Source organism: Mustela nigripes, chromosome X (genome assembly GCF_022355385.1).
Source record: "Mustela nigripes isolate SB6536 chromosome X, MUSNIG.SB6536, whole genome shotgun sequence".
NCBI lineage: Eukaryota > Metazoa > Chordata > Mammalia > Carnivora > Mustelidae > Mustela > Mustela nigripes.
The window spans coordinates 27,071,461-27,095,099 of record NC_081575.1 but is presented as its reverse complement, the minus strand read 5'-3'; the positions used below and the strand labels follow the sequence as shown (position 1 = coordinate 27,095,099).

Below are 23,639 nucleotides of genomic sequence, written 5' to 3'. Positions count from 1 at the left end.
GAATACAAATAACTTCTCCATAAGAACTGCAATGAATTCTTTACTTGCCACTTAAACTGTCTCATAGAGCTCCTGTAGAAGTGCAGACAATGGGTCCTAAGACTTCCAGGTAATTCTAAATCTAGCAGAGATCCCTCTTAACCACAGAGAGAGGGCTGGATGTGGGGCTTTGTCTGTAACTTCTTGCGGCTCTGATGCTGCTAGTACGATCTCTGGCTCCTCACTGGAAAAACAAAGCTGAAGTTCAAAAAATATCTCACTGTTTTCTTGTGTGAGGGATTGAATGCAAAAGAATCTGCATGTATTATACAGACTTTTCAACCAACAGCAATATGCCTAGTTCACCACTGTGTCCCTGCTGGTTCAGATGGGACTGATCCAATTCTGCCAACAGCTGCCACTGACAGCTAAAAGTTAAAAAAGTGGCAGCCGATGAAAGAGAGAAAAGCAGATAGTGGGCAGGAGAGACTGACAATGGGAAGGATAGGTGCCATTTACAGTGATGAATCCAATGGAGGATTTTCAAGTTCAGAGGCACTGAAACACTTTCCTTCCACTCATCTTTTGTTACTGATCCACTCTGCTACTCTTCAAATGACAGTGAAGATGGCCATGAACTTCTTCATCCACCTCATCTGATCGCATGGATGGGGACCCAGATGCTTTCAGCAGTGAAGTGAGGTGTGCTGAAAGCCATCCCCCTCCAACCAAAACGTATTGTCTCTGCACCTGAAATCAAAACTGAAACTCCTCATTAGAGGCAGTCCTTTGGGCCAAGGCACTGAAGGCTCCTATTACAATGCAACTATGTTATCTGAAAGAAGACCATATAATGCCTGACACAGAGTAGAGTTTCTCTAAATGTTATTTTTCATATCAAATTGTCACTGCCTGCCATTAGAACCTTAGTAAAGATTCATCTACAAGATTCTCTCCTGTCTCCAAGGGCTCTTGAGGAACCCTAATGGAAGGATTTTGATGGAGCACTGGCAAGGACTTGATAGCAGAGTCTGAGGTCTGGGGATGGTGTGGAAAGGCGAGACTGAAAACATGAAGCACTTTGGGGGAGAAAGGGCACTTTTAAAAGGTGAGAAAGAGGGAAGGGAGTTTGGAAATTAACTGATTCTTCTATGAAGCAGGCACTCAATTAGATGCTTTTGTACCCACTATTTTAATCCTTATTTAATCCACAACCATTTTATAGGGAAAGAAGTAGTAATATCCCCATTTTGCAGATGGGAAAATTGGAGTTGAGATTAAGAAAGTTGTTCAAGGTCACACACTGCCTATATGTAATAGAATATAGACTTGAACCTCAACTTGTCGTCTAAGCCTATATTCCTTAACCATGCCATGTCACTCTCCACACTTGTCAAGGGCTGGACGACCTGGTCTCTGTTACATCCTTTGCCTTAAAGCTCCAACCACTTATAATTTCAGTCTCCTGTAACAGCCAGGTTTCTCCCTCATTGCTAGCCATGGACTATCCAAATGGAGATAAAAGATTTCCATGATTGGTGGAATAAAAAGAGATTTTGCATTATCAGAATGGTTATAAAGTTGGGAAGAACCTGGAACCATATATATTTTTTTTTCCGGTTGTCCAAGGGGTTGGAAACTTTCTATTCCAGCCTCCAGTCTGTGTCACACCAAATCCAAAGTTCTGGTGTAACTGGTGGACCAGTTGGGGCCCTGCCCAGTATCCCCTGCCCCACCCACAGCAGTTTCCTGTACATTGGCAGCAACGTTCATTTTTCCAATAGACCAGGATGAGAGGATATGAAGAGAGTAGCTGGCACGGAGAGGAATAAAATTTGTCTCTCCCAGAGAAGCTGGAGTAGGAGTGATAGACTTGGGAGATCAAGAAGCTTCTTTCCTCCCACCACTGGAGAAAGGGGCTAGGGACAAGAGTCTATGGCCCAACATAAGATCTTGTGGAGAGATCATCCCCCAGCGGAGATTCAGGCTGCACTGCCTGACTCGGAAGGTTCTTTCCTCTCCTTAGAACAGGGAATAAAAGAACTGGGGGATAACTGATAGCCTCTAGGGTCATCAGTCAGGGGCCCAGGCTGCTTTGTCCAGAGGCTCTAGCAAGGAAGCAAAGGATCTAGGGACAGTTTCCTCCAACCTTAACTTTCAATCCTCACCCTTATCCCAGCACATTCCCACACCTCTCTCCTTCGTCGGTGGGACTGAGCATCCCTTCCATTAACATTTTAGTTACCACTTCCACGCATATACTTTTCTACGCCCTCCAAAACAGTCAACCCCACACTGCGCATCACTGCCGTCTCCCCGCAGCCGCCGCAAGCCCGGCTCTGCACTTGGGTAAGGGGAGGTACTGGCCTCCCAGAGCCGTTGGGGAGTAGGGGGGGCCGGTCGTTCACTCGCCCTCGGATCTCTGCTGTAAAAACTGAGCGGCAGGGACCAGGCATGCGCAGCATCTTCGGGCGCATTGTGATGGGAACTGCTTCGAGTCTCTCTACAAAGACTCCGGAGTAACCGCTAACCGCCCCCCCCAGACCCCCCCTCCTTTCTTTAAGATAGACACACAAATGCAGAGGCAATGCAGCTTTTCTTTCTTTCTTTCTTTCTTTTTCTTTTTTTTAAAGGGCCAGTTGTCGCTTGAAAGGCTAGCCAAGTGAGGGCTAGTGTATTTCTATCGATCCCATCTCCAGTGTTGACAAACGCCAGCACCGAAGCTTTGCAGTCCGGGGCTGCAGTTTGCAGTGGAGCTAAGCGGTGTGCGGCTTTAATTCCACGTCAGATCAACTTTGATCAATATCCCCCTACCGGCCCAATTGGAAGAGCCCAATTCACCGGCGCTGAGCCTTTTCGCTCTTTCCTTCTTTTTTTCCCCTCTTTAGACCCACCATCTTCTGGGGGAAGAAAAGTCTAGATTTTCTTTATAATTTCTTTCTGTCTCTCTCTTTTGTTTCTTTGGGGGTTTTGTTTGTTTGTTTTGTTTCTCGGTGTTTCATCTTTTTTGTTTTGTTCGGTATTTTAGGTTTTTATTCTCTCTCTCTCTCTCTCATTCTCTCTCACGTAGTGATAGGGAGAGAGATCGCTTTGGCGAACGGAGCTTGCAGCCAATGAACCCGCCTTCCAGATTGGTGTGAAGACAGAAGTGAGGTGGGGGGCGGGGAGGGGGTGTGAGAGAGCCGGGAGAGGGAGCAAGGAAGGGAGAGAGAGATTGAGAGAGAGAGAGAGAGAGAGAGAGAGAGAGAGAGGAGGCGGTGGAGGAGGAGGACTAGTGTGGGGTGGAAAGGAAGAGTGAGCGAGAGCAAGTTGAGGGGAGGGGGTGTAAGAGCCGGCGAATTCTTTTTCTTTTTCTATTATTATTTTGACGACTCCTGAGTTGCGCCCATGCTCTTGTCAGCTTCGTTTTAGGCGTAGCATGGCCAGGCAGAAGAAAATGGGGCAAAACGTGCTCCGGGCGGTCTTCTTATTAGTCCTGGGGCTTTTGGGTCATTCTCACGGAGGATTCCCCAACACCATCAGCATAGGTAAGCGTGAGCAAGCAGCCAGTCGGGCCGGGCTCCCCTGAGCCCGAGACCACTGCCCCGGCGGGGCTAGTGCGACCGCGGTTCCCCATCCTGCATGGCCTCGGGAGGGGACCGGGGTTGGGGACCGGGGATGAGGACGGGGCAGGAGCCGCGGGGACCTGAGCCCCAGGGGGCCGGCTGGTCTGTGGAGCGGCGGGGACAGTAGAGGGGTCTCCTGAGGCTGGGGGGTGGGAGCGGTGGGCTGCAGGGGTTTCCGATTAGAGCGGAGCAGGGGAGGCATGCGGGAGGCCGGGAGGCTGCAAAGGGGCGAAGAGTCGCGGGTTTTCGGCTCGCTGCTCTGGACTTTGCCATGGCGTGCGTGCCGCGGCTGGAAGTTGTCCCAGGGTGATGCCGCCTGTCTGGCCGCGCCAGGGCGCCCCGTCCCGCGTGTCCCTCTGCCGGAGACCGGCTAGAGCTAGGGGAGCTGGAAGCCCACCCTGGATCCCCCAGACCCCGGCGGCAGCCGGGGTCGGTGGCGGATGGGGTCGGTGGCGGATGGGGTCGGAGGCGGGGGTGAGGCAGGGAGCCGTGCGAGCGAGCCGGCGGGCGGGCGACGAAGTCACGCAGACCATGAATTCATGAATTGCCGCTGTGTCTGTCTGGAGCCCGGCTCCCGGGCGCTGGGAGAGAGTTCTCTCAGCTTCTGTCTTGTATTTACAAGTCGAGAAGTTAGAATCGTTGCCGTTACCGAACCAAACCCCCGTAGTGTCCGGCGTGGGGGGTGGACGGCTACCGGGAATAAGATGGGGCAGCAGGGGGAATGGAATTGTTTTTCTTCCCAGCCCTTCCCTTTGCACCAGGAAAAGATGAACCAGCTTGTGGAGATGGGCGTCGGGGGGACGGGAGTGGGGGGAGGAGTAGGGGGGAGCGAAGTGGAGAGGAAGCTACTGCCGGAGAAAGAACCAAGTCCCGCGCTGGCTTCCATCGTCCTACCCCAAAGCAACCGCCTCTTCCCCCTCTCCCCTTTCCCGCTTGTCTCCGGCCTCTTCTCTTCCTCTTCAGTGAAGAGGAAAACCAGGTTTCTCTTGGCCAAAATTTGAGTTCGCAAGAGTCTAGAAAGACACACAGGTTGAAATCACTAATCACCGCACACCGCGGTGCCATTGAAATATGTCCCCTATCTGTAATGCTCCCCAATTACTAGCCGGTCCTGGGGAAGAACACGAACCAAATGTCGGTTCCTTTTGCTTATAGGTGGACTTTTCATGAGAAACACGGTGCAGGAGCACAGCGCTTTCCGCTTTGCCGTGCAGTTATACAACACCAACCAGAACACCACAGAGAAGCCCTTCCATTTGAATTACCACGTAGATCACTTGGATTCTTCCAATAGTTTTTCTGTGACTAATGCTTGTAAGTAGATCTGCTTTTCCTCCCTTTGGGACTTTCGGGACCTCACCTGAATTTTGCTTGTGGGACTTGGGGTCTGCCTGTGTGCTGGAGAGGGGGGGTGTGATTGCCTCAGTAGACATTTCAGGGGCTCTCATCAATCCGGGTTTCATGCGACATTAATCAACTCTGTAGGTTCCCGCTGAGGGACTTAAGGCAGTGCACAAAACTCTATTGTGAATAATGTTAGATGCAAAAGTTTTATTTCCCTCCTTGCTAAACTGGCGTTCCCTCCCCCACACCCCCTCTTTGGGCTGGGGGGAAAAAAAAAGAAAGAAAAAACAGCATGGTTGTTCAGGGAAATTTTTTTCAGATGGGATGAAAAAAAAAGAAACCTCTTGATTGAGTCAATTCAGGATGTACATTACTTGACTGTTAAATCTCACGCCTGGCTGTAGGTATGAGCTGAATTTGACAATCACCAAATATTTAGGAGCCAAATATGAGAAATTCTGCAAACAAGTGACCTTGAGGCACAGATCAGCTGGGTTTCTTGGCCTCTTTCTGTCCTATAATATCACCTTTCTTACTGAGAGAGCTCTGATGGGAACTGATAAGACTACAAACTCATTATAAGTGATGAATGCCTGGCAAACTGAAGAGAAGGGAGAAGACGGTGCTTGAGTTACTATTAGGGGAGCTATTTCTGCTATTCCTAGTATTGTTCACCCCCCCCCCTTCCTAAGGACCACACAGTTCTTAAAGCAAAAGGTGGAGGGGGATGGGAAGGCTTGATATCAAAATGGATGAATTTCATCGGCCCCAAAGCCATTTCTGAAATAGCTATTTGTGCTCTGTGATTGTTCCTCTGGAAAGGGGACGTTTTGAGAAGCAAAAGCATGGGAACCCAAATGACCAATAGTCTGTTGGACACAGGTTTTTCTTGAATGGAATGTTTTATGAGAAAGACTGGTAATTCTTCATCTAAGCTGATTTTACTAAAAGTTTTCACAACAATGAGGCTGATGATGGCATAAATATGTTTTGATTTTACGGCTGGTGTAGTTTGGCATTTGGGGTTTTTCAATTTTATTTCAAGGGAGAAATGATATTTATGTTTCTTTGGGGTAAAATTTGTATATAACTTTCTTCAATGCTTCTGCTTCAAAGGATATGAGACTTCCAAAAAATTCTTGAAAGGGTCACCAGGGGCCCAGGTTCCTTGGATTTGAAGGCTTAGGTCAAGGGGATGGGGGTTAAGTACTTTGCAAGAAATGTGACACTTTAGCAGGTCTAAGAAAATTTTAGCTGAAGGTACAGATCCTTATATGAACATGTTCTGAGATACTCTGTATTTGACATTCATTGGCTTTCCGACATTGACAAAAATAGGAACTTATTAATTCCAGCTAAGTGTGAAAGTTACAAAATGTCTGTCTATACTTTGCATCTTATTTCAGTAATCCCAGCCTGTCGCTACAGCACTTACAACACACATCTGACTCTTAATCCTGTAGCACTGTGATCTTGTCAAGAAGCTGAATCTCAAATGCAGCTTCCTAAGTATCAATTAGAACAGATTTAAAACCAAATACATAAAACTAGCAGGATTTATTAATAATAATGAATAATATTTATTTCAACTCCCTTTAGTGTCCTTCCACTGATGAGAACTGGGATAAGAATGCCAATTAACTTCTTAGGAATGACTGATTTCCAAGGTCTTTGGTCTTGTTTTTCTGTGGTCAAATTGGATTGACACCCACCTGCTGAGGGCCATCGGAACCCTACCAAGTAGTAAGAAGTAAATGGTCCTTGCCTTGTGAGAAGCTCAGGCTTGAGAACAATTGAGGCAATAAGTCGTTCATATTGGTGTTGAGTTGCCTTAATGTCTTAACCTCGCAGGGCAATAAAGGAACAAGCATGGGAAAGGAAAAGAAATTGATCAGTTCCCATACTCTCAATCCACAGCACTTGTGTTTAACAGCTTACAAGGCTAGGTTATGGCTGAGGGCTTGAAAATGTAGGATAATGGGTGTGGCTCACTAGGCAACAAGAAAGACAAAACAAAAAAGTGACCTTGCTTTTAGTTATACCAAATACACATGTATGCACACAAAGACACACACAGGAGAAATATCCAGAAACCAGCGATGTGTACCCAGCTGCCTGTTGCACTCTCAGACTTAACAGCTCAGAAGACAGAGGAAGAAAGCTACCATCTTCTCTGGTCCCTGAAACAGTTCCTCTCTGAATGTCACAATCATTGAATGGGGGCCAGATCCCAAAGCTGTCTCCGGGCAGCTGCTGCTTAGAAGCTTAGCATGAGAAAGATGACTAGTCCAACCACAGTCTGATAGTCTCTGAATGCAGAAAACAAGCGTTTCTAGGGTCCACGGGAGCTCTGGAGGTGTAGCTCATCCTACCCGCACTCCTCCCATCCCCCGCCTTAATTGTTCTTTTTCCCAGAGAAATAGAGGTCATATATCTCAGATGCTGGCATAGCAATACTAGTTCAGAACTGAAGCCTGGCGGGTGATCCCAGGTTCCATTCTTCAAGTGATTGCACTATTGTGCAGAGAAGAAACCCCTGGATCCTCTCTCCTGCCCCTTCCTGGAGACCTAGGGAGAACCCGAGGAAACCCCTTATGAGTCCAAATCTGGTCACCCACCTCTCCTCTCTGGTTCAGTATGGAACAGAAAGGCAACAATTAAAGAAACTTTTCCCTGTTTCCATTCAGAATTCCTAGTTTCAGCCCATCCTAGCCCTAGAATGGATTTCTTCCCGGGATATTCCCTGCATCCCCAGTCCTTGGGCCGGCTCACACTTTCCAGGGCTTAGGTATGCAGGTAAATAAACTCTTAAAGAATAAACAAAGGGTAATGCTTTCTGTGTGTGTCCTTGCTCCACATCCCCTCCCCCGGTGTATTCAGAAGGTTATTTAAAGACTCTTCTTCACCAGCAACCATTTTTTTTTCTGCACAACCCCCAAGAGGTTTACTTAAGACAGACTCCAACTTCGTTCTGCGTCTTAAGAGGCCAATAAAAAGTCTCTTTGGCTTTGAAATGTGGATCATTTGGGATCTCAGTTCAGAGGTGAAGTTTATCGAAGATACTCAACTGATTTGGAGCACATGTTCCCATTTCATAGGAATTAATTGAGCTTGCCGTCTGACTTTTCAGTTTAGCCAGATGACCCCAGAAAGGAGGATGATATGAATGTTATAGTTTCAGGATGCGTGCGTTCACACACACACACACAACTAGGGTGTATAAAAAGAGATGTACACACAGGTTTTTAAGTTCCATGTCCGTTCTTGAAAAAACCTGTCTGATCATCCTTGGGCTTGGGGGGGTTGTGGAAACAAGAGGGAGGACTGGGTCTCATTTGCGTGGCTTTGCTGCTGTGGTTCCTCGGGAGCCGCCTCGGGTTGCCTTGAAGTCCCCTCCCGCGTCTTGCTGCTGTGCACTTGTAGTGCACTCCACACTACATCGCCCCAGCCTCTGCAGTGTCAGCTCATTAGCACACAGATCTCATATTCCCTCTCCGCACTGTCATTGCAAAAATTGCTGTTGTACACCTTTACAGCCAACAAATGTGCTCGTGGATTACGCACTGTTTGCAAGAAGCAAGGAAAAGGCAAATGTAACCTTAAAGGTTATTCACCATGGAACTGTGCTCTAAATGCGTTGGCTTAAATAAAAATCTGTTGATGGAGGCGCAGTAGTGATGGTGGGACTTAGGAGCACAGTCTCTAACGTAGACCCCCGCAAAATCCCTTTGGCTGCCTAAATCTAACTCATCAGCTGCACATTTTTATTCCATTAATTTTTTTTCGAGCCCCATGAAGTATACCTGCCGAGAGCACGCTCCTTTTATAACTGAGCGCATTTCACTACCAAGTGTACTGAGCTGAGACAGGTTTCCGTCTCTTTGCCCACAGAGTCACAATCTAATTATCTAATTATTCTAATTGCCAGGATCCATTTAACAGTTGAGGTCCATTTGGGAAGGAACCATCTCCCCTGCTCGGCTTCTCCATTCTTTGGTGGGTTTGGTTTTATTCTCGTGTTGGGCTTTTTCACATAGTCTTTGGACCAGGGTGAAGACCTGCAGTGTCACTGCTCCTGCCCTCAAACAGATCTGCGGATCTGCGTCTTGCTAACCCATGTCGACTGTTCAGCTCCACCTCCCACCCCCAGCTCCCCATATTTGTGCCTCTGCTGCCGTCCCTCTCCTCTGTCTGCTGGCCAGCCTTCAATAAGCTCCCTGGCTTAGCTCACTTCTTGGACCCTCTGGCCAGCTGGCTTAGCCCACTGAAGCACGAAGAGGTCGCCTCCGTGGTGCCAGTCAAAGACTTAAGTCACCTTCTCACAAGGTTTATTATGTTTTTTTTTAATCTATTTTTTATGTGGAGAGGAGGGAGGAAGGTGATGCTGTTCATTTGGGCCATAAAAATAGATGGCAATCAGCAGGCTGTAAAGGTGAGCTTCTAGCAAAGTGTACTGCCTCCCCTCGAAGGCAGCTTTCCTGTTGATCTACTAAGTGGGGACAGGGAGGGAAGGGTTTGAGGGGAAGGAACAAAGGAAACTATTGTTCTCTCTCTAAGATTAGAGCCAAACTAGCCACGGTTTTTCTTCCTCTTGGCAATTTTGACTTTTTCCCCCTAAAATGAGACTAGTTTCCCACATCCCCCCACTTCGACCTCTATCCGAGGTTTCTGTAATTCTGCCTTTTCCTCTCTACTCCCTAAGAGGAAATGAGAAAAGTGGGGACTGGGTGAGATTTTTATGCTCTTCTTTGGGCTTCTGGTGGATTTATTTTGAAATGTCATTATGAGGGGGTAGTCAGAGATGATTGGCTAATTTTATTTTAAGGGACTGGAAAATAAATAAGGCTCCAGAGGCTTTGTTGTTAGTCTTCCTTTGTAAATAAGAGATTTGTCATTTTTATACAGTGGGTTTAAGGATTAATAGCATGGATTTTCAGAGAGGGCCAGAATTTGAGAAGAGAGGATTCGTAACTTTGGGGGAGTAAACATGCTTATTAGGATGATTTGCTTTGAACTCTCCAGATTGAGACGGCAAACAGATTTGAAGGACCTTTCACAAAACTTTCTACCTTCTCTGCAGGTCAGGAATATTATCTGCATACCCTACCTGCTCTGATAAAAGAAATCACATTTGACTTTGTTCCTTTGGCTTTGATACTTCGGGTCTAAGTAGATAAAATGTCCGCAGGAGGGTGCAATTAAAACCCTAGGTGGGGGCGATGGGTGTTCTTCAGCAGGAGTGTGGGAGTTGTGCAGACGCAAAAGGAACTCCCTCCCTGCTTGGGAAATGTCTGGGCTCCAGACGTAGAGCTACAAATAGCCTCAGTCTGTGTGTGGGATGAGCCTTGAGCTAGGGCAGCAGCCCCCCCAAAAAGGTCAGTACTTGGCAAAAGGTGAACACAAGCAGAATGTGTCCACTTTCACACTTCTGTTTCTTCTCTTGCCATAATTCCCTCCTCTGGCTCTGCCTGACCAGCCCAAGGCCTTCTTCTTGTCTCGGAGTGGCCCCTTCTCTGGTATTCTATCCACAATAAACTTACCTGGGTACTGTTCTCTGCTCTGGACTTATCTGCTTCATCCCTGTTCTTGATCTATCCTCTTGAGTGCCTGTACTCTAGGGGTGACAGCCTTTTATCTAATACAGGAATCTAGCCAAGAGTGGCTGTTAAGGAGTTTATATACCTAATGGGAATAATTGCTTTAAAACCAGAGACTGCGGGAACCATAATGCCTCAGTTTCAAGGAAGGAAAGATACATAAGTGGGTGTGTTTCTGGACGTGATGCACAGAGTGGCTGTTCGCTCTACCCAAAGCAAAGATCAGCTGGCCCTGGTCAGCAAAGATCAGCAGGCCAAAGTAAAAACTTACCTGTGCATGGGAGGTTCAGTGTAAGTACACCTAAGGCACAGGGCAAGTGCAGCTTCACCAGGTCAAAGTTTGTGGGAATTTGGGGAGTAGCCACAGTTCTTAGGGATTCGTTTTATGCAGGAGGCAAATATATTTTTTTTTTAATATGCCAACCATACCTCAATTAAATGGTCTAAAGAAGTGTAAACTTTTCATATGTACTACCAAAAGGAAAAAAAAAAAAAGAGGCTGTTGTAGAATCTGAAGGTGCCTCCATGGGCATCGGCTGGAGATATACCAGCATGGGACAGAGGTCATAGGAGGGGAGTAATGTGGAGAGGAAACTGAAAAGTCTCGTACAAAAGAGTCCTTTCCCTGGGCTGGCATGTAGAATGCAAGGATTACAAGGTGCCATTCCCCATTCACAGACACTAAATGGTAGCTCTGGAGGGCTACAGAGAGGAAACAGAGCTGGCAAGGACCCCTTCACCCTATGGCACATAGTTCAGTCTAGAACAGTACCTTTCAACATTTTATGGGTACACCAATCACCCAGGAATCTTGTGAAAATGAAGTTCCTGATTCAGTAGGCCTGCAGTAGTGTCCAAGAATTTGCATCTCTAGCAAACTCCGAGGTGATGCCGATGCTGCTGGTACTCAAACCGCTTTGAGTAAAATGAGTCCAGAGCAGGGAGACCGTGATTACCAAAGAAAAAGACTCTCCCAGACAAGTTCTTAACCCATATGTACCTCTTTGCCTTCCAAAGAAGGTTCTGTAAGAGACACGTTTGGCTCATTCTCACTCAAGGATGTCCCGATCACATTCCCAGCAACCCTGTGCCCGGTTCAGTAATGTCTATGGGTGGCATGATTAGATGTCTGATGAGAGCTTCTACTCGCTTTCTGTAGGGATTTGGAAGAGACTGGAAGGCAGGCTGAGAGAGGAGGTAGCTCATGAGCCCAGATGACAGAGTCTTGGCTTCTTGCCATACCCCGAAGTGTCCCTTTTAGAAACAACCTGCCTGAGAGAGTTAAGGTTGGCATGCAGTAGCAACTGCCTTTCCACTTTGCTTCTCTGGGTCAACGCATGCCAGGAGGCATGTAGCATCTGCTCCTCAGCTTTCTGACCTCCCTTAAACAGGGTGAGAATCAAGAAGTACAACACAACTCAAACTCTGTCTGGTTCCCTAACAACCTGAAAAATCCACTCCATTTTCAGGGCTGGTGCCAAGAACACGTTGTGAGGTAGAGGGGAGGAAGGAGAAGTAATGTCACTCTCAAACATATCTGAGCTGAGAACTGCTCCAGAGAAGTCATTAGAAGCTTACCCAGTGTCATTTGAGGACTGCCAATGGCACCCTACTACCCTAAATATTGCCTTCTTACAGTGGTCTGCCATTAGTCTGAAATTCCACAAATATATTTATTTGTGTTATGGCACTTCAAGGCCTGTACTAAAAAGCAAGGATACCGTCTGAAAGTGAATGAGTTATATCCCTATCAGCCATTAAGATTTCAACCAGAATTCTTTGACCAGGTTACCCCCTATTACCTTGCAGAATCCTTAGAAGAGTTTTCCAAGACAGGTCAGTGCCCCCAAATAAGGCATCTCTTAAAAAAGTGGGGACACTGAATGGATGGTGGGCAGTCAGTGGGGACTAGGAGACTCTTGAGGATGAGGAAGAGTCCCTTAGCTATTTGGCAAAATTTGACTTTCTCTGTGGATAAATTCTGGGGGTTTCTTCACAAAGATTTTGGTTGCCTTTAACCCTTCAAGTCACACCATATTGGTAGTAGTGAGTGTATCCTCTCTGCCATGCATGGTTGTTTGCTGCAACAGATGATCTCAGCCTCTAGATTCCCCACAATTACTGTGGGATATTTTCAGAAGTAAAACCAGTTTTGTGATGAGGGATGGTGAGGATTTTTTAAACCTTTTTAAAAATATTGCAATCAAAACCAGTCCCCTTTCAATTATCCATGATTGGCTCATGTACCTTGCCAATTACTTATTGCATCAGGGGCCTCATTCTTGCAGCTGCCTAGAAAGGGATCAAGCTGCCAGCAACGATTGAGACAGGAAGGGACAAGACCCAGCATGCACAGGAGTAATTGTACAGTTGTGGGTGTGGGTCTCTGTGTGGGTGAACACCTTTACACATTTAAAGTAGAAAGGCTGCCAACATCTACAGTCAGCCAGACTGTTGCAGGGTCGCAAATATTCTTATATTTCGTTGTTATCTCCAAAGCTATTTATTGGTTAGTTTAAAATAGTATTTCTTGAATTGGATTGCTTCAATCAAAATCACTAGAGATGTTTGTTAAACATATGATTTCCTAGGTCACACTCCAGATGTTTTAAGTCAGAAAATATAAGGGTATATCTTTTTTTTTTTTTTAACAAGCTCTATGGGAGATTCTAATGCACACTCACTTTGGGAATCACTAGTTTAATGAGCCCTCGTACTGCAAACAGAGATCTATGGATGCAGCTTGAACATTTGTTGAGCACCCACTAAGCTCCAGGCATTGTACCAGGCACTTTTACAAATGTGATTTCTGTAAGCAAGTGAGGTGCTTTGGCCCATGTGAGCATTAGTGAATGGCTCTCGGGTTGGAAATCCAAGGCTTGAGAGAATAAAGACTAGCCTCAAGTCACAGCCTCTGAGGTAAACAAAGCAAAACTCCTCTTTGCAATGGTAAATAGAGACAAGACAATGATTTTATTTTTGAGTTCTCTTCTTTGCTTGTTAGCTAATGATTGGTCCTTAGCCATGCTCTAAACTAGATGGTATAGCGAATGCCAACCCAAAAAATAAAAAATTATATTAAAAAAAAAAAACAGATGCTGTACCATCTAGTTTAAAGCATGGCTAAGGACCATTACCACTGATGCTGTTACTTTATATGGTGCCATCCTTGCTATCAACAAAGGCTGAAATAATATTGAACGTCATTTATTGAACCCATACTGTGAGGAAAACATGACTCTAAGCCTTCTAAATGCCTTATCTAGTGGAATCAGCCAAACATTGCTAGAAAGGAGGTACTCTTATCTTCATTTTCCAAAAGAGGAATCAGAGGTGGCTCAAAACATATATGAGCAACTAGCTCCAAGTCACACAGCTGGCTAATTAGCAAGGCCAGGATTCTAGCTGAGATATTCCTGCCTCTCGAGCCTGGACTCAATTTCAAGTGGGGTTGAAATCTCCAATATGTCAGTTGGGCCAGGTATGGAGTGGTGGGGCCTGAGGCCATCTGGAGAATCCAAGCCCCTCACCTGAAGACACCTCAAATCCATTTTTTGAAAAACCACTGTGGGATGATCAAAACATCTGCAACAGGCCTTGAGGAAGGTGTGAGTCTCTGTCCTCTGCACTGCACTATCCCCCTTCCTCTAGCAGCTCAGTTAATAGTTGAGGGAGGTTCTATGAACTCGTGGTTAAAAGTACTGAGAAGATCAGAAAATTTCTTCTGCACCAAAGAACTATTTGACCTTCCTCTTCGTGTGCCATCAAGGGTCCTCAGTATGCCACAACTTTCTCCCCTGGTGCACACGCTTACAGTCCTGTGTGCGTACACTGTATAGCCAGTGGACTTTCATGGTTGACTAACCATGACTAACCTTCCTCCCAGCGATGCTGAGGCATGAGGCATGAGGGTCATTAACAAGTGCTCAGCAGGTCAGAAGAGGTACTACCAGGGGTTGCTGTAGGCGAAACTGCTTAGATTCTGGTAAATGTAAATCCCAGGTCCACAAATGGGAGGCCACTGGGTCAAGTACGGCTCTGCCAATATTCACCCAGGGTGGGAGCTTCCCATACACCCCAAGACAGAGGCTTACTAACTTTAGACCTGGGCCCAAAATAGAGATGTATAGTTAGTTTTGTGCAGATGATTGGGTATGTTTTGTTGGATAGTGGTAGCTTGCCATTGTTAAAGTGAGGACTATAGGTCTTCTCCCCATAACCTCACCATCAGATTGAAAAGTAAGCCTCAGACAAAATACTGTTTCTCATTAAAATAATAGCAAGCAAGCATAAAAATAATTGGACAACCTGTTCTGTAGGCTCAGTCAAGTCCAGCAGCCTTTCCTTTTAGGTGCTCCAACAGCAGCTTGCATGAAGGTTCACTTGGGGCAGACAATATTCTAGTGGCAGGTAACCAAGAATCCTCATTAGTGTCTGCCCACAGGACTATTTACAAATTAAGCCTAGGGTACCAGTTCTAAGGGATAACACTACAGAGTTTATTAGATCCTTATATCTTCTTTCTGTTAGTTTGGGAACTCCTTTACCATATTTCTAACCAATCAACATATATTGAACACTACTGAGGTCACCAATGAGAAATTTAATGTTAACTTTAAAAGCCTCTGGTGTTCATTAGAGATAAAGATACCTGAAGTGCGTGTAGAACCACTTCTTGGTCGAAATTTTTAAATGCTAGATAATCACTCTTGCTCTGTATATTTCCCAGTAAGGAAACTGGACCCGTCCCCCCTGCCCCAACCAGAGTGTAGATTCAAACTAAATAACCCACATCTATACCACACAATTTATGTTGATTTATAAAGTAAATTATAGAAAATATAACATTTGAAATACCATGTTTCTTATGGCCTTGGAAAGCAATATAAACTGTAGGGGGAGTAGGGGTGTGGTGAAGTGAACATGGAGCCTGATTAGAAGATCTACCTGAATGACATCGGCAAGTCACTCTGTTCTCCCTGTTGAAGTTTTTATCTTTGTTAAAATGGGAAAGTTCTTCTGGATGATCTCTAAGGAGGCTTTCATTTTTGACATCTACCATTCCCTCTTGTCTAATCCCTACCACCTCCTCTTCTAGTAACAGTCTCACTTCATTTCTTACTGAGGAAAGATCATCGAAAATGAAGCCCCTCAAATTCTTTGTCTACATCTAGAAACTTCTCTTTATATCGATGTATTCTCTGGCTCTACAAGACCATGAGCAAACAATTAAATCCTTGAAACCAATGGACAGGGCTTCTAGCCAGTTGTGGTTTACCCTGGCTCGCATCTCACCTCTTCTCCTTACGAGTGTGAGAGCTTGGGACAAGTTTACTTAACTTCATTTTGCCTCAGATTTCCCAATTATAAAGTGGGGATAATAATAGTCTTCACCTCATAGGGTTGTGGAGAATTTCAAAATGAGACAATTTGCAGATCCACACAAAGCACTGAGAATAGTGCCTGGCACATATTGGATATTATTATTATCAACATAATCATTAGTTTAAAATCCTCTGAGCTTTTTGTCCTAAAAACAGAAACCTCATTTCATTTGAAAAGTAAAATCTCTTGTCACTTTAGGGACCAGATTTCCTTCCTGAACAGCTGCCCTCTGAGACTTTCTATAGTTCTCATCTCTTCCCGGAGCTCAAGATTATTTTTTCCTGCCAAGAAAACCATCACAGCACCCTTTCAGATCACCAGCCCACCACCATGACCTTCTATATCCCTCAGCCATGCATCCAAATTCACCCATGCAGTTTGTGTCTTGGTAACGTCAACTACTCAGATACACTGTGTGGTCAAAGAACTCAGAGATACAATTTTCTGTATCATCTAAGGGCTACGGGTTTAAGGGAAGACCTCAAGTCTTCTCTCCCAAATAAATGGTCTTCTTAATCCCTAAGTCCAACGACTTCCAATCACAAAAACGAATCATCCTTTCTGTTCTTTTGTGACAAGCCATAATGCAAACAATACACAAGTATTGGAGGCACAAAGGCTCAGGAGGCATCTGCGCGTCTCTCTGATAGTTGATTCAGAAGAAAACAGTTGGGCCAGGCTCCCAGGAGACTGGCTCTTCAGCCAGGCCCTGGAGCTTCTCTTAGACTTGGGGCTGCTTGCTGAGGGATGCAAGGAAAAGCAACAAGGAAATGCTCCAGAGCTTCCAGGAGGAAGCCCCTTCATTTCCTTGGACCCCGTTGGCCCATTAGGGAGGGAGATTTCTCCATGGGTCCCAGAGACAAGAGCCCAGGGAACTGAGAAGAGAGGCACTCTGTCCCGCCCTTTCTTTTCTAAAGCAGGCAGTGCCCTGGCACACACACATTGCATTCATTTCCCTAGTCCTTCCCACTGCCTGGTGATACTGAGCATTTGCTAATCCTTTTAGTCTAATCCTTTTAGGCTCTTGCCATCCAGATGATAAGGGCTCAATAGAGACCCACTTCTGGCACATCTCTGAGTCTAGTCAACCCGTTGAGTAAATATCACAGTCTCTTCCAAGAGTTCAGTCTACTTTGTGCAAGTGTTCCTAACAGGGTCCTTTGACCTCCTGGTTTCTGTCAGTCCCAGCTCTTCCTGTCACCCATTTTTCCCTCTGCTGCCTGTAGATCTGGCGACTGTGAGGATCGAATGACAATGAGGAAAGTTGAGCTTGCCCTTGGGCAGAGAGACCCAGAGCTGCCAAGCTCTGAGTACACTCACAGCTGGTTCTTGGGTCCTACACCTAACTTTCTGGAGACAGGAGCTGCTGTTTCTCCTACTTAGTTTGGGAGCAACTGGAGGACAAAGGATGACTCCAAATTAGACTGCCTGCATTTGAATCTTGGCTCTTTTACTAGTCATGTGACCTGGGGCAAATGATCTAGCCTCTCTGAGCCCGGATTTCTCATCTGAAGAATGAAGATGAATATAATAGTAACTGACTTGTAAAGTGGCTGTGAAGATTGACTCAGATCATCCATTTGAAATATGTAACGTCACTCCTGGCATATAGTAAGCATTCACTAAATGGTAACTGTCATCAACACGGAGTGCTGGGGCAGTTGGTAAGTGGAGGAAAGGACTAGAATTAGTTAAAACCAAACTGGAAGAAATTCTTCCCATCTCTGGCCATCCCTCAAGCCCTCCAAACAAAAGTGTGTACCCTCTGTGAGTCTGTAGCTGAAACCAAGCCAGATGGGGTTACTTGAGTACTCACAATGCTGCCTCAAGCATAAGGGATTTGCTTTAGGGCCTAGCAAAGGAGAAAGAATTGACTTGACCCCACAAGCCAACACATACACACCACTAGGTTCAATCATGGCACTGTTCAGTGGAATTGTCTAAAAGGACATGGTCCCTTATGATTTTTTTTTTTTAAATCTGAACTAGATATGCTTGGGGAAAGGTAGCATGGATAGTAATATGATAACCTTGGTACTTGCTCGCTCGAAGGAAAAAAACAACTTTCAATCAAATGTAAAGTCTATTTTGATGTGTGGAGAGTGGGAAAGTGGAAAAGTAAATTCTGGAATCTCCACTTAGACAAGGAAAAATGTGGTGCCAGTTGAGCTCTCCTAGCTATGATTTTTCTGAGTTCTTTTAATCAAGGGTGATATGTGGATGGAAGTTGAGAGTATATCAGTTTGAGTGGATGGATTTTCTTCTTTTGATGTTGCTTGCCTAAGTCAGACCAAAAATAGCAAAAGAAGGAGATATGGAAAAGGTTAAAAGAGAAATTTTGCCAATGTGATTTTCCAGCATTTCAGCCTCCTTCCTTCCCCAGAGCAAAGGTTAACTAGCTAATTCCATAAGCACAGACTCACTAGAAAGGATCCTGCTGAGGACCACAGGGCCATGCAATCCTTTTCCTACCTCCTCTTCCTTTGTATTCAGGAGCTGATCTGCCAGCATGGTGTCTTCAGCAGGCCCAAACCTGGGTGATGACCAAAAGCAGGTTTTTTTCCTTCCTACCCCAGGATGCCCTTGCTCTGCCTGTATCACTTCTTCTTCTCATTTCCTATCCAACCCAACTGCTATGTGGCCTCAAGGGATCACTGATCTATTTTCCCTCTCAGATGAGGAAATTGAGGAACAGCGAGGCTAAGTCATTTTCTCGGAGTCACACAGCCAGTGGATGGCTAAATCAAGATTATAGTGCGGGTCTTCTTCTTGGCACTTCTCTATGTTGTCTTCCCAACATAATCCCTTTTATTTTAACTTCCATTGTGACATCATGATGTTATGTATGAAAATAATGACAGCCTTGTCTTTTATAAGTGACAGAGGAAGAAAAAATCCAAAGCTAGTGAATTAGAAATGAAAGAAAGCATGAGTTTCATGGGCCACACATAATGGTGTCTTCTATTTAGTGCCTCCGATGTTAACCTGTCATCTTACCATCCTCTGATTTATAGTCATGAATGAGACAAACAAACTTTTGAAGGCCAGTTAGAGATAGAGCAAGTAGTTCTACTCCAACTATCTCTTTTGTGGATAACAATAGTGATGCCAGGGAAGGGGCAGAGGTTTGCCAGAGTTGATACATGGCAACTCCCTAGCGGCAGAAGCAAGCTGAGAGTCTAGACGGTCGGATTCCCAGAGTGGGCTCTTTCTTATCACGGTGTGCAACCTTACCAGCAGAGTGTTGTACTAAAGCAGCACCACAAGTTTTATTACGTTCCCATTTGCTGGTATCTTTCTTTTTTCTCTTAATTGTTTTATGTATATGTCATAATACCCCAAACTAGATTTTTAAAACATAGGATATTTTGTTATGATTATAGAAGTTATAATGGTAAATTAATGCATGCTCATTGTAAAAAACACACACACACACTTCAAAAATACAGCTAAGAAAAACCATCCATGTAAAGTTAAAAAATCACCCCAAATTTTGGGGTTTTATCATATGCAAAGATGTGCATCCTGCCTTTTTACTTTATATTATATAGGGAACATTTTTCCAGAGTCCTTAAATGTTGTCTAAAAATTTTGGTTTCTTAATATCTATGAATTACTCTGTCATATAGTGTCACTTTATGGCATATATATGCCATGATTTTATATAACCATTACCCAATTTTATGCATTTAGCCAGATTCCCAATTCACTGAGGTTTATAATTATGCCTTTGCCTCCTGTAATATCTCCATCCTAGCACAGGTCTGAATGCACAGCAAATACTTAATAAGTACTTGCTGACTGATAAGTTGCCTTGGCCTTTCTGGAGTGATTATTATTTCTCCCCCAGATAGGGCAGTCAAGGCCAGAGCTTGACCTTCCATCCTATCTTAAAGTACATGTTAAATAGCTCAAGACAGACTATATAGCAATGGTAACCATGATCTGAAATCAGACTATCTGGGCTCAAATCATGGACCCATCACCTTCTGGTAGTACAGCCACAGATGAAGCACTTAACCCCTCCAAGCCTCAGTTTTTCTGTCTGACAAATGGGAAAAATAGTATCCACCTCCTAAGGTGGAGGTAAAAATTAAACAAGGAAATATGAAGAAACCACCAGATATATAGTAAGCACTCAACAAATGTTAGTCACAATTATGAATATTATATCTGTCAAAGGAATAAAGTACCAGACTCAGAGTCAAAATGCCCTGGTTGTTTGTTCCATCTCTGCTCTTATGTAGCCCTATGGCCTTGAGAAAGTCAGTTTACTTATCTAGGTCATAGTTTCTTCATCTACAAAATGGGAATACTAATTACTGAGTTGGGTACCTTACAGGGAGTTTATGAAGATCAAATGACAGAATGAATGTGAAAGTGTTTTGAAAACCGTGAAGTAAAGTATGATTGCAAAGTATGTAAGTCAGATGTCACATTGGATTGCTGTCAGGACTAGAGATGCAGAAGGTGCAGTAGTCTAGGAGGAATATATTGAGCCTAGAGAGAGGTTTCCAGAACTAAAGCTCCGCTATTGGAAATATAGACTATTACAGACAGATGGGACTTTATAGATCACCTAGCCTGACATTTGAATGTTATGCAGAAGAGAAAGGTTGCAGAGAAGAGAGAGTTTGAGATCACAGAGCCAGTCACAGAATTGACACTAGAACTCAGGTCTCCAGATTTCCTAAGCAGAGTCCTAAGGAGATCACTGCAGCTCTTTATTTATTGGCCTTTCTCTCAAAGGGGATGAGGAAAAGATGTAGTTATTTGTGGAATCCATGTAGGTAGGAGGTGATTAATTGGAGTTCTGTTGCAAGGACAAGCCATATCTAGCAGAGCTCTGCTATATTTTTAAAATGCCACCCTCATTCCAGGGAAGGGAGAATAAAGGGGCAGGAAGATGATGGGGGGGGTCTCAGTCAGGTGGGGTGAGTGTGCCCTCAAACTTGGCCAGATTCCCAAGGGACTTCCGTTGTTCCCAGAAATGACCACTGCGGCAGATGGCCTTTCTTTGATTGTTAATATTTATCTTTGCAATCGGTTGTGTGTTTTTGGAGAACTTGGTAAAGCAGATGAAATTGCCAGTTGCTTGAAAATACAATTGCCAATTGTTGGAATGAAGTAAATTGATTACGGCCAGAGGTCCATTCATTTTGCCCTGGCATGCATATGGCCGATGTCAAGCAAGAGCTGCATCACTGGTGGCAGCTCAGATATCACTGCAGCCCCTGAATTATATCCCTCCAGGAACTCAGTAAATATATGTGTTGGATACTTTCATCTTTACACTATTTTAGCTGAGATGAGAGCACATAAATTCTTCCATCTGACAACCTTTTCAAGTTCAACACCAACAGAAGGTTATTTTAAAAAGAAACAAGAAAGGGGTTTTTCAATAGAAAACTCCAAAGGTGACTAAAAACGCTATCCAACAAGGCAGCCCGTTAAGAAATGTTGTGTGAAATGTGTCAATATGATGAACCTGAAAGAGGTCTCACTATTCTTAGCTCCAGACTTGTGGCTGCCTTACCCAGCTGTCCCTGTGGCCTGAACAGAGTCCCTCAAGGTTCACCCTCTGCCCCCAATTTTGAAGCGCCCCCCTTCCTCCTTCAGCTGAAGGGGACCTTGCTACTAGAGGCGACTTGCTGTAACCTTGTCCTCTGCATGGCCCCTGTGGAGAGGGACTCCCTGCCTTAGCGGGAGGGGAGGAAAAACCCATTAGAATGTTCCCTATCATGCTACAGAGATCACTGGTTGCTGTGCCTCAAATGAGGCAGTGAGGGCAAGCCAAAATCAGCCCTCTTGCATCTGCAGGAAGTGGCCATCATTTGAAATCAACAAGATGGATAGAAAGGTTAAAGGACCTTGTTCACCAAGCCCTGTCCTATAGAACGAACGAGGGGCTCCCCCTGGAAACTGGAAAGGAGCCAATTTTGGGCAAGTCAAATGCAATCCTCCTTTTCCAAGTGGGAAGTAAACATACTGAAACCTTTGCCCATAGCTGATGCTAGCTAAGAAGTCTCTGATGCAGTCAGAGAAGTTTCAATCCATTCATGCTGTTTGGGGACATCTTTACTCTCTGAACTCAAAATCGGTGAGGACAACTGGGTCCTCTGACAGCCTCTCTGAATAAGTCCTAAAGACATGGTCTTAGGACTGTGATCATGTGTTCCACTTTAGCAAAAAAAAAAGAAAAAAACAAAAAAAGAGGGTTTTTTTAGAGGTGGTTGGCTCAAACTGAGTTGCTGAAGTCTCTGGTTTGTTCGGAGTTCTGTTCTTACACATTTATAAGGGAAGTGATACGTTATGGAAGATACAACCTTGCCCTTGCCCTGCCACTGTAAACTAGCCATATGACTGTCCCTCTCCAGGCCTCCCCTTTTCCCATTTGTAAAATAGACCTAGTGACCCCAAAGGTCCTTTCTAGCTTCAAATCTGTTCAAATGATATCAGAAAGTTCTTTTGGAGAGTCTGGGGATTCTTTGTACCTTTCTTTGCCTTCCCTTGCTCAGGAGTTCAGGCCCTTCATTATTCTCAGAGGATATCCCAGACTCCACCAAGACGTCCCACTCAAGATCCGCTTCCACAGCAGAATTTATATTTCATGGCCTGTTTCTCTACTTTCCCAAATCCCCTGCTGTCTTATATGGAGATAGAACTGGTTCTCGGGACGCCTGGGTGGCTCAGTTGGTTAAGCAGCTGCCTTCGGCTCAGGTCATGATCCCAGCGTCCTGGGATCGAGTCCCACATCGGGTTCCTTGCTCTGCAGGGAGCCTGCTTCTCCCTCTGACTCTGCCTTCCACTCTGTCTGCCTGTGCTTGCTCTCACTCTCTCTCTCTCTTACAAATAAATAAATAAAATCTTTAAAAAAAAAAAAAAAAAGAACTGGTTCTCTATGGGAGGTTGGCTTTGTTTAGTGCAGTAGGAAAGTTTGGACTCTAAATATTAGAGGCAGCATTGTGTGGTCTCTAAAGGTTGAGCTGACCTGGGTTAGAACACAGAGCCTGCCACTTCCAGCTGTGTGACCTTCAGCAAGTTACCTAAACACTCCGTATCTCCATTTGCTTCTGTGGAAGGACAGTCACAAACCAGCCTCCCTTCTAGAGTGACAATGAGGACTGATTGGGAGAATTCACTTTGAAAGCTCAATATAATGCCTGGCACACAGTAAATGCTGCAACCAGTGGGCATACTTCTCTACTCTTCACTAAACAGAATTGAGCTAAGAATCAGAACAGCTAAATCAATCAATATTGAGCTAATGATCAAGACAGTCATTTTTAAGAGTGGCAAGTCATTCAACTTCATTTCGGCCCCAATGAGAGCATATTCACATTTCAGTAGGGGTATTCTGGAAACTACAGAAGCCAAGAAGAGAGTTATTTCTGGTGGCATTTGGGTTACTCTCTAAATCACACTGCTTGGTTGGATGCTACTTTCACTCCCCTGTGGAGCCAGCCCAGCCTGTGGGGATCCTATAGGGAGGCTGACAGAGAGGCAGGATCCAAAAGATAATGCCTTGACATGGCTCATCTAGTCATAATTCTGACAATTATGTCCCCTACCTGTTGAGGGTGTGAAGTTAAACTGTGTGGTGAGAGCAGGGCCCCTGCAGTGGTCCCTAGCTCCTCCCTTGTTGGGTTCTCACTGAGTGAGCAGTGGAGACCTGAGGGACAAAGAGAGAGGCTCAGCCTCAGTGGGCTCAGCTGGAAGTTGGCAGGTT

The 23,639-nt window shown here is 45.0% G+C and overlaps 1 protein-coding gene across 1 annotated transcript in view; it reads left to right on the top strand.

Moving 5' to 3' along the window:
* Nucleotides 1-3,184: 3,184 nt before the first annotated feature.
* The window catches only part of LOC132006667 (glutamate receptor 3), a 227,928-nt gene continuing 207,473 nt past the window's right edge, over nucleotides 3,185-23,639 (top strand). The window contains exons 1-2 of the mRNA XM_059384587.1: nucleotides 3,185-3,506; nucleotides 4,740-4,898. Coding sequence (XP_059240570.1) covers nucleotides 3,398-3,506; nucleotides 4,740-4,898 — 268 coding nt within the window. The 5' untranslated portion in view covers nucleotides 3,185-3,397. The remainder of the gene's footprint in view (nucleotides 3,507-4,739; nucleotides 4,899-23,639) is intronic.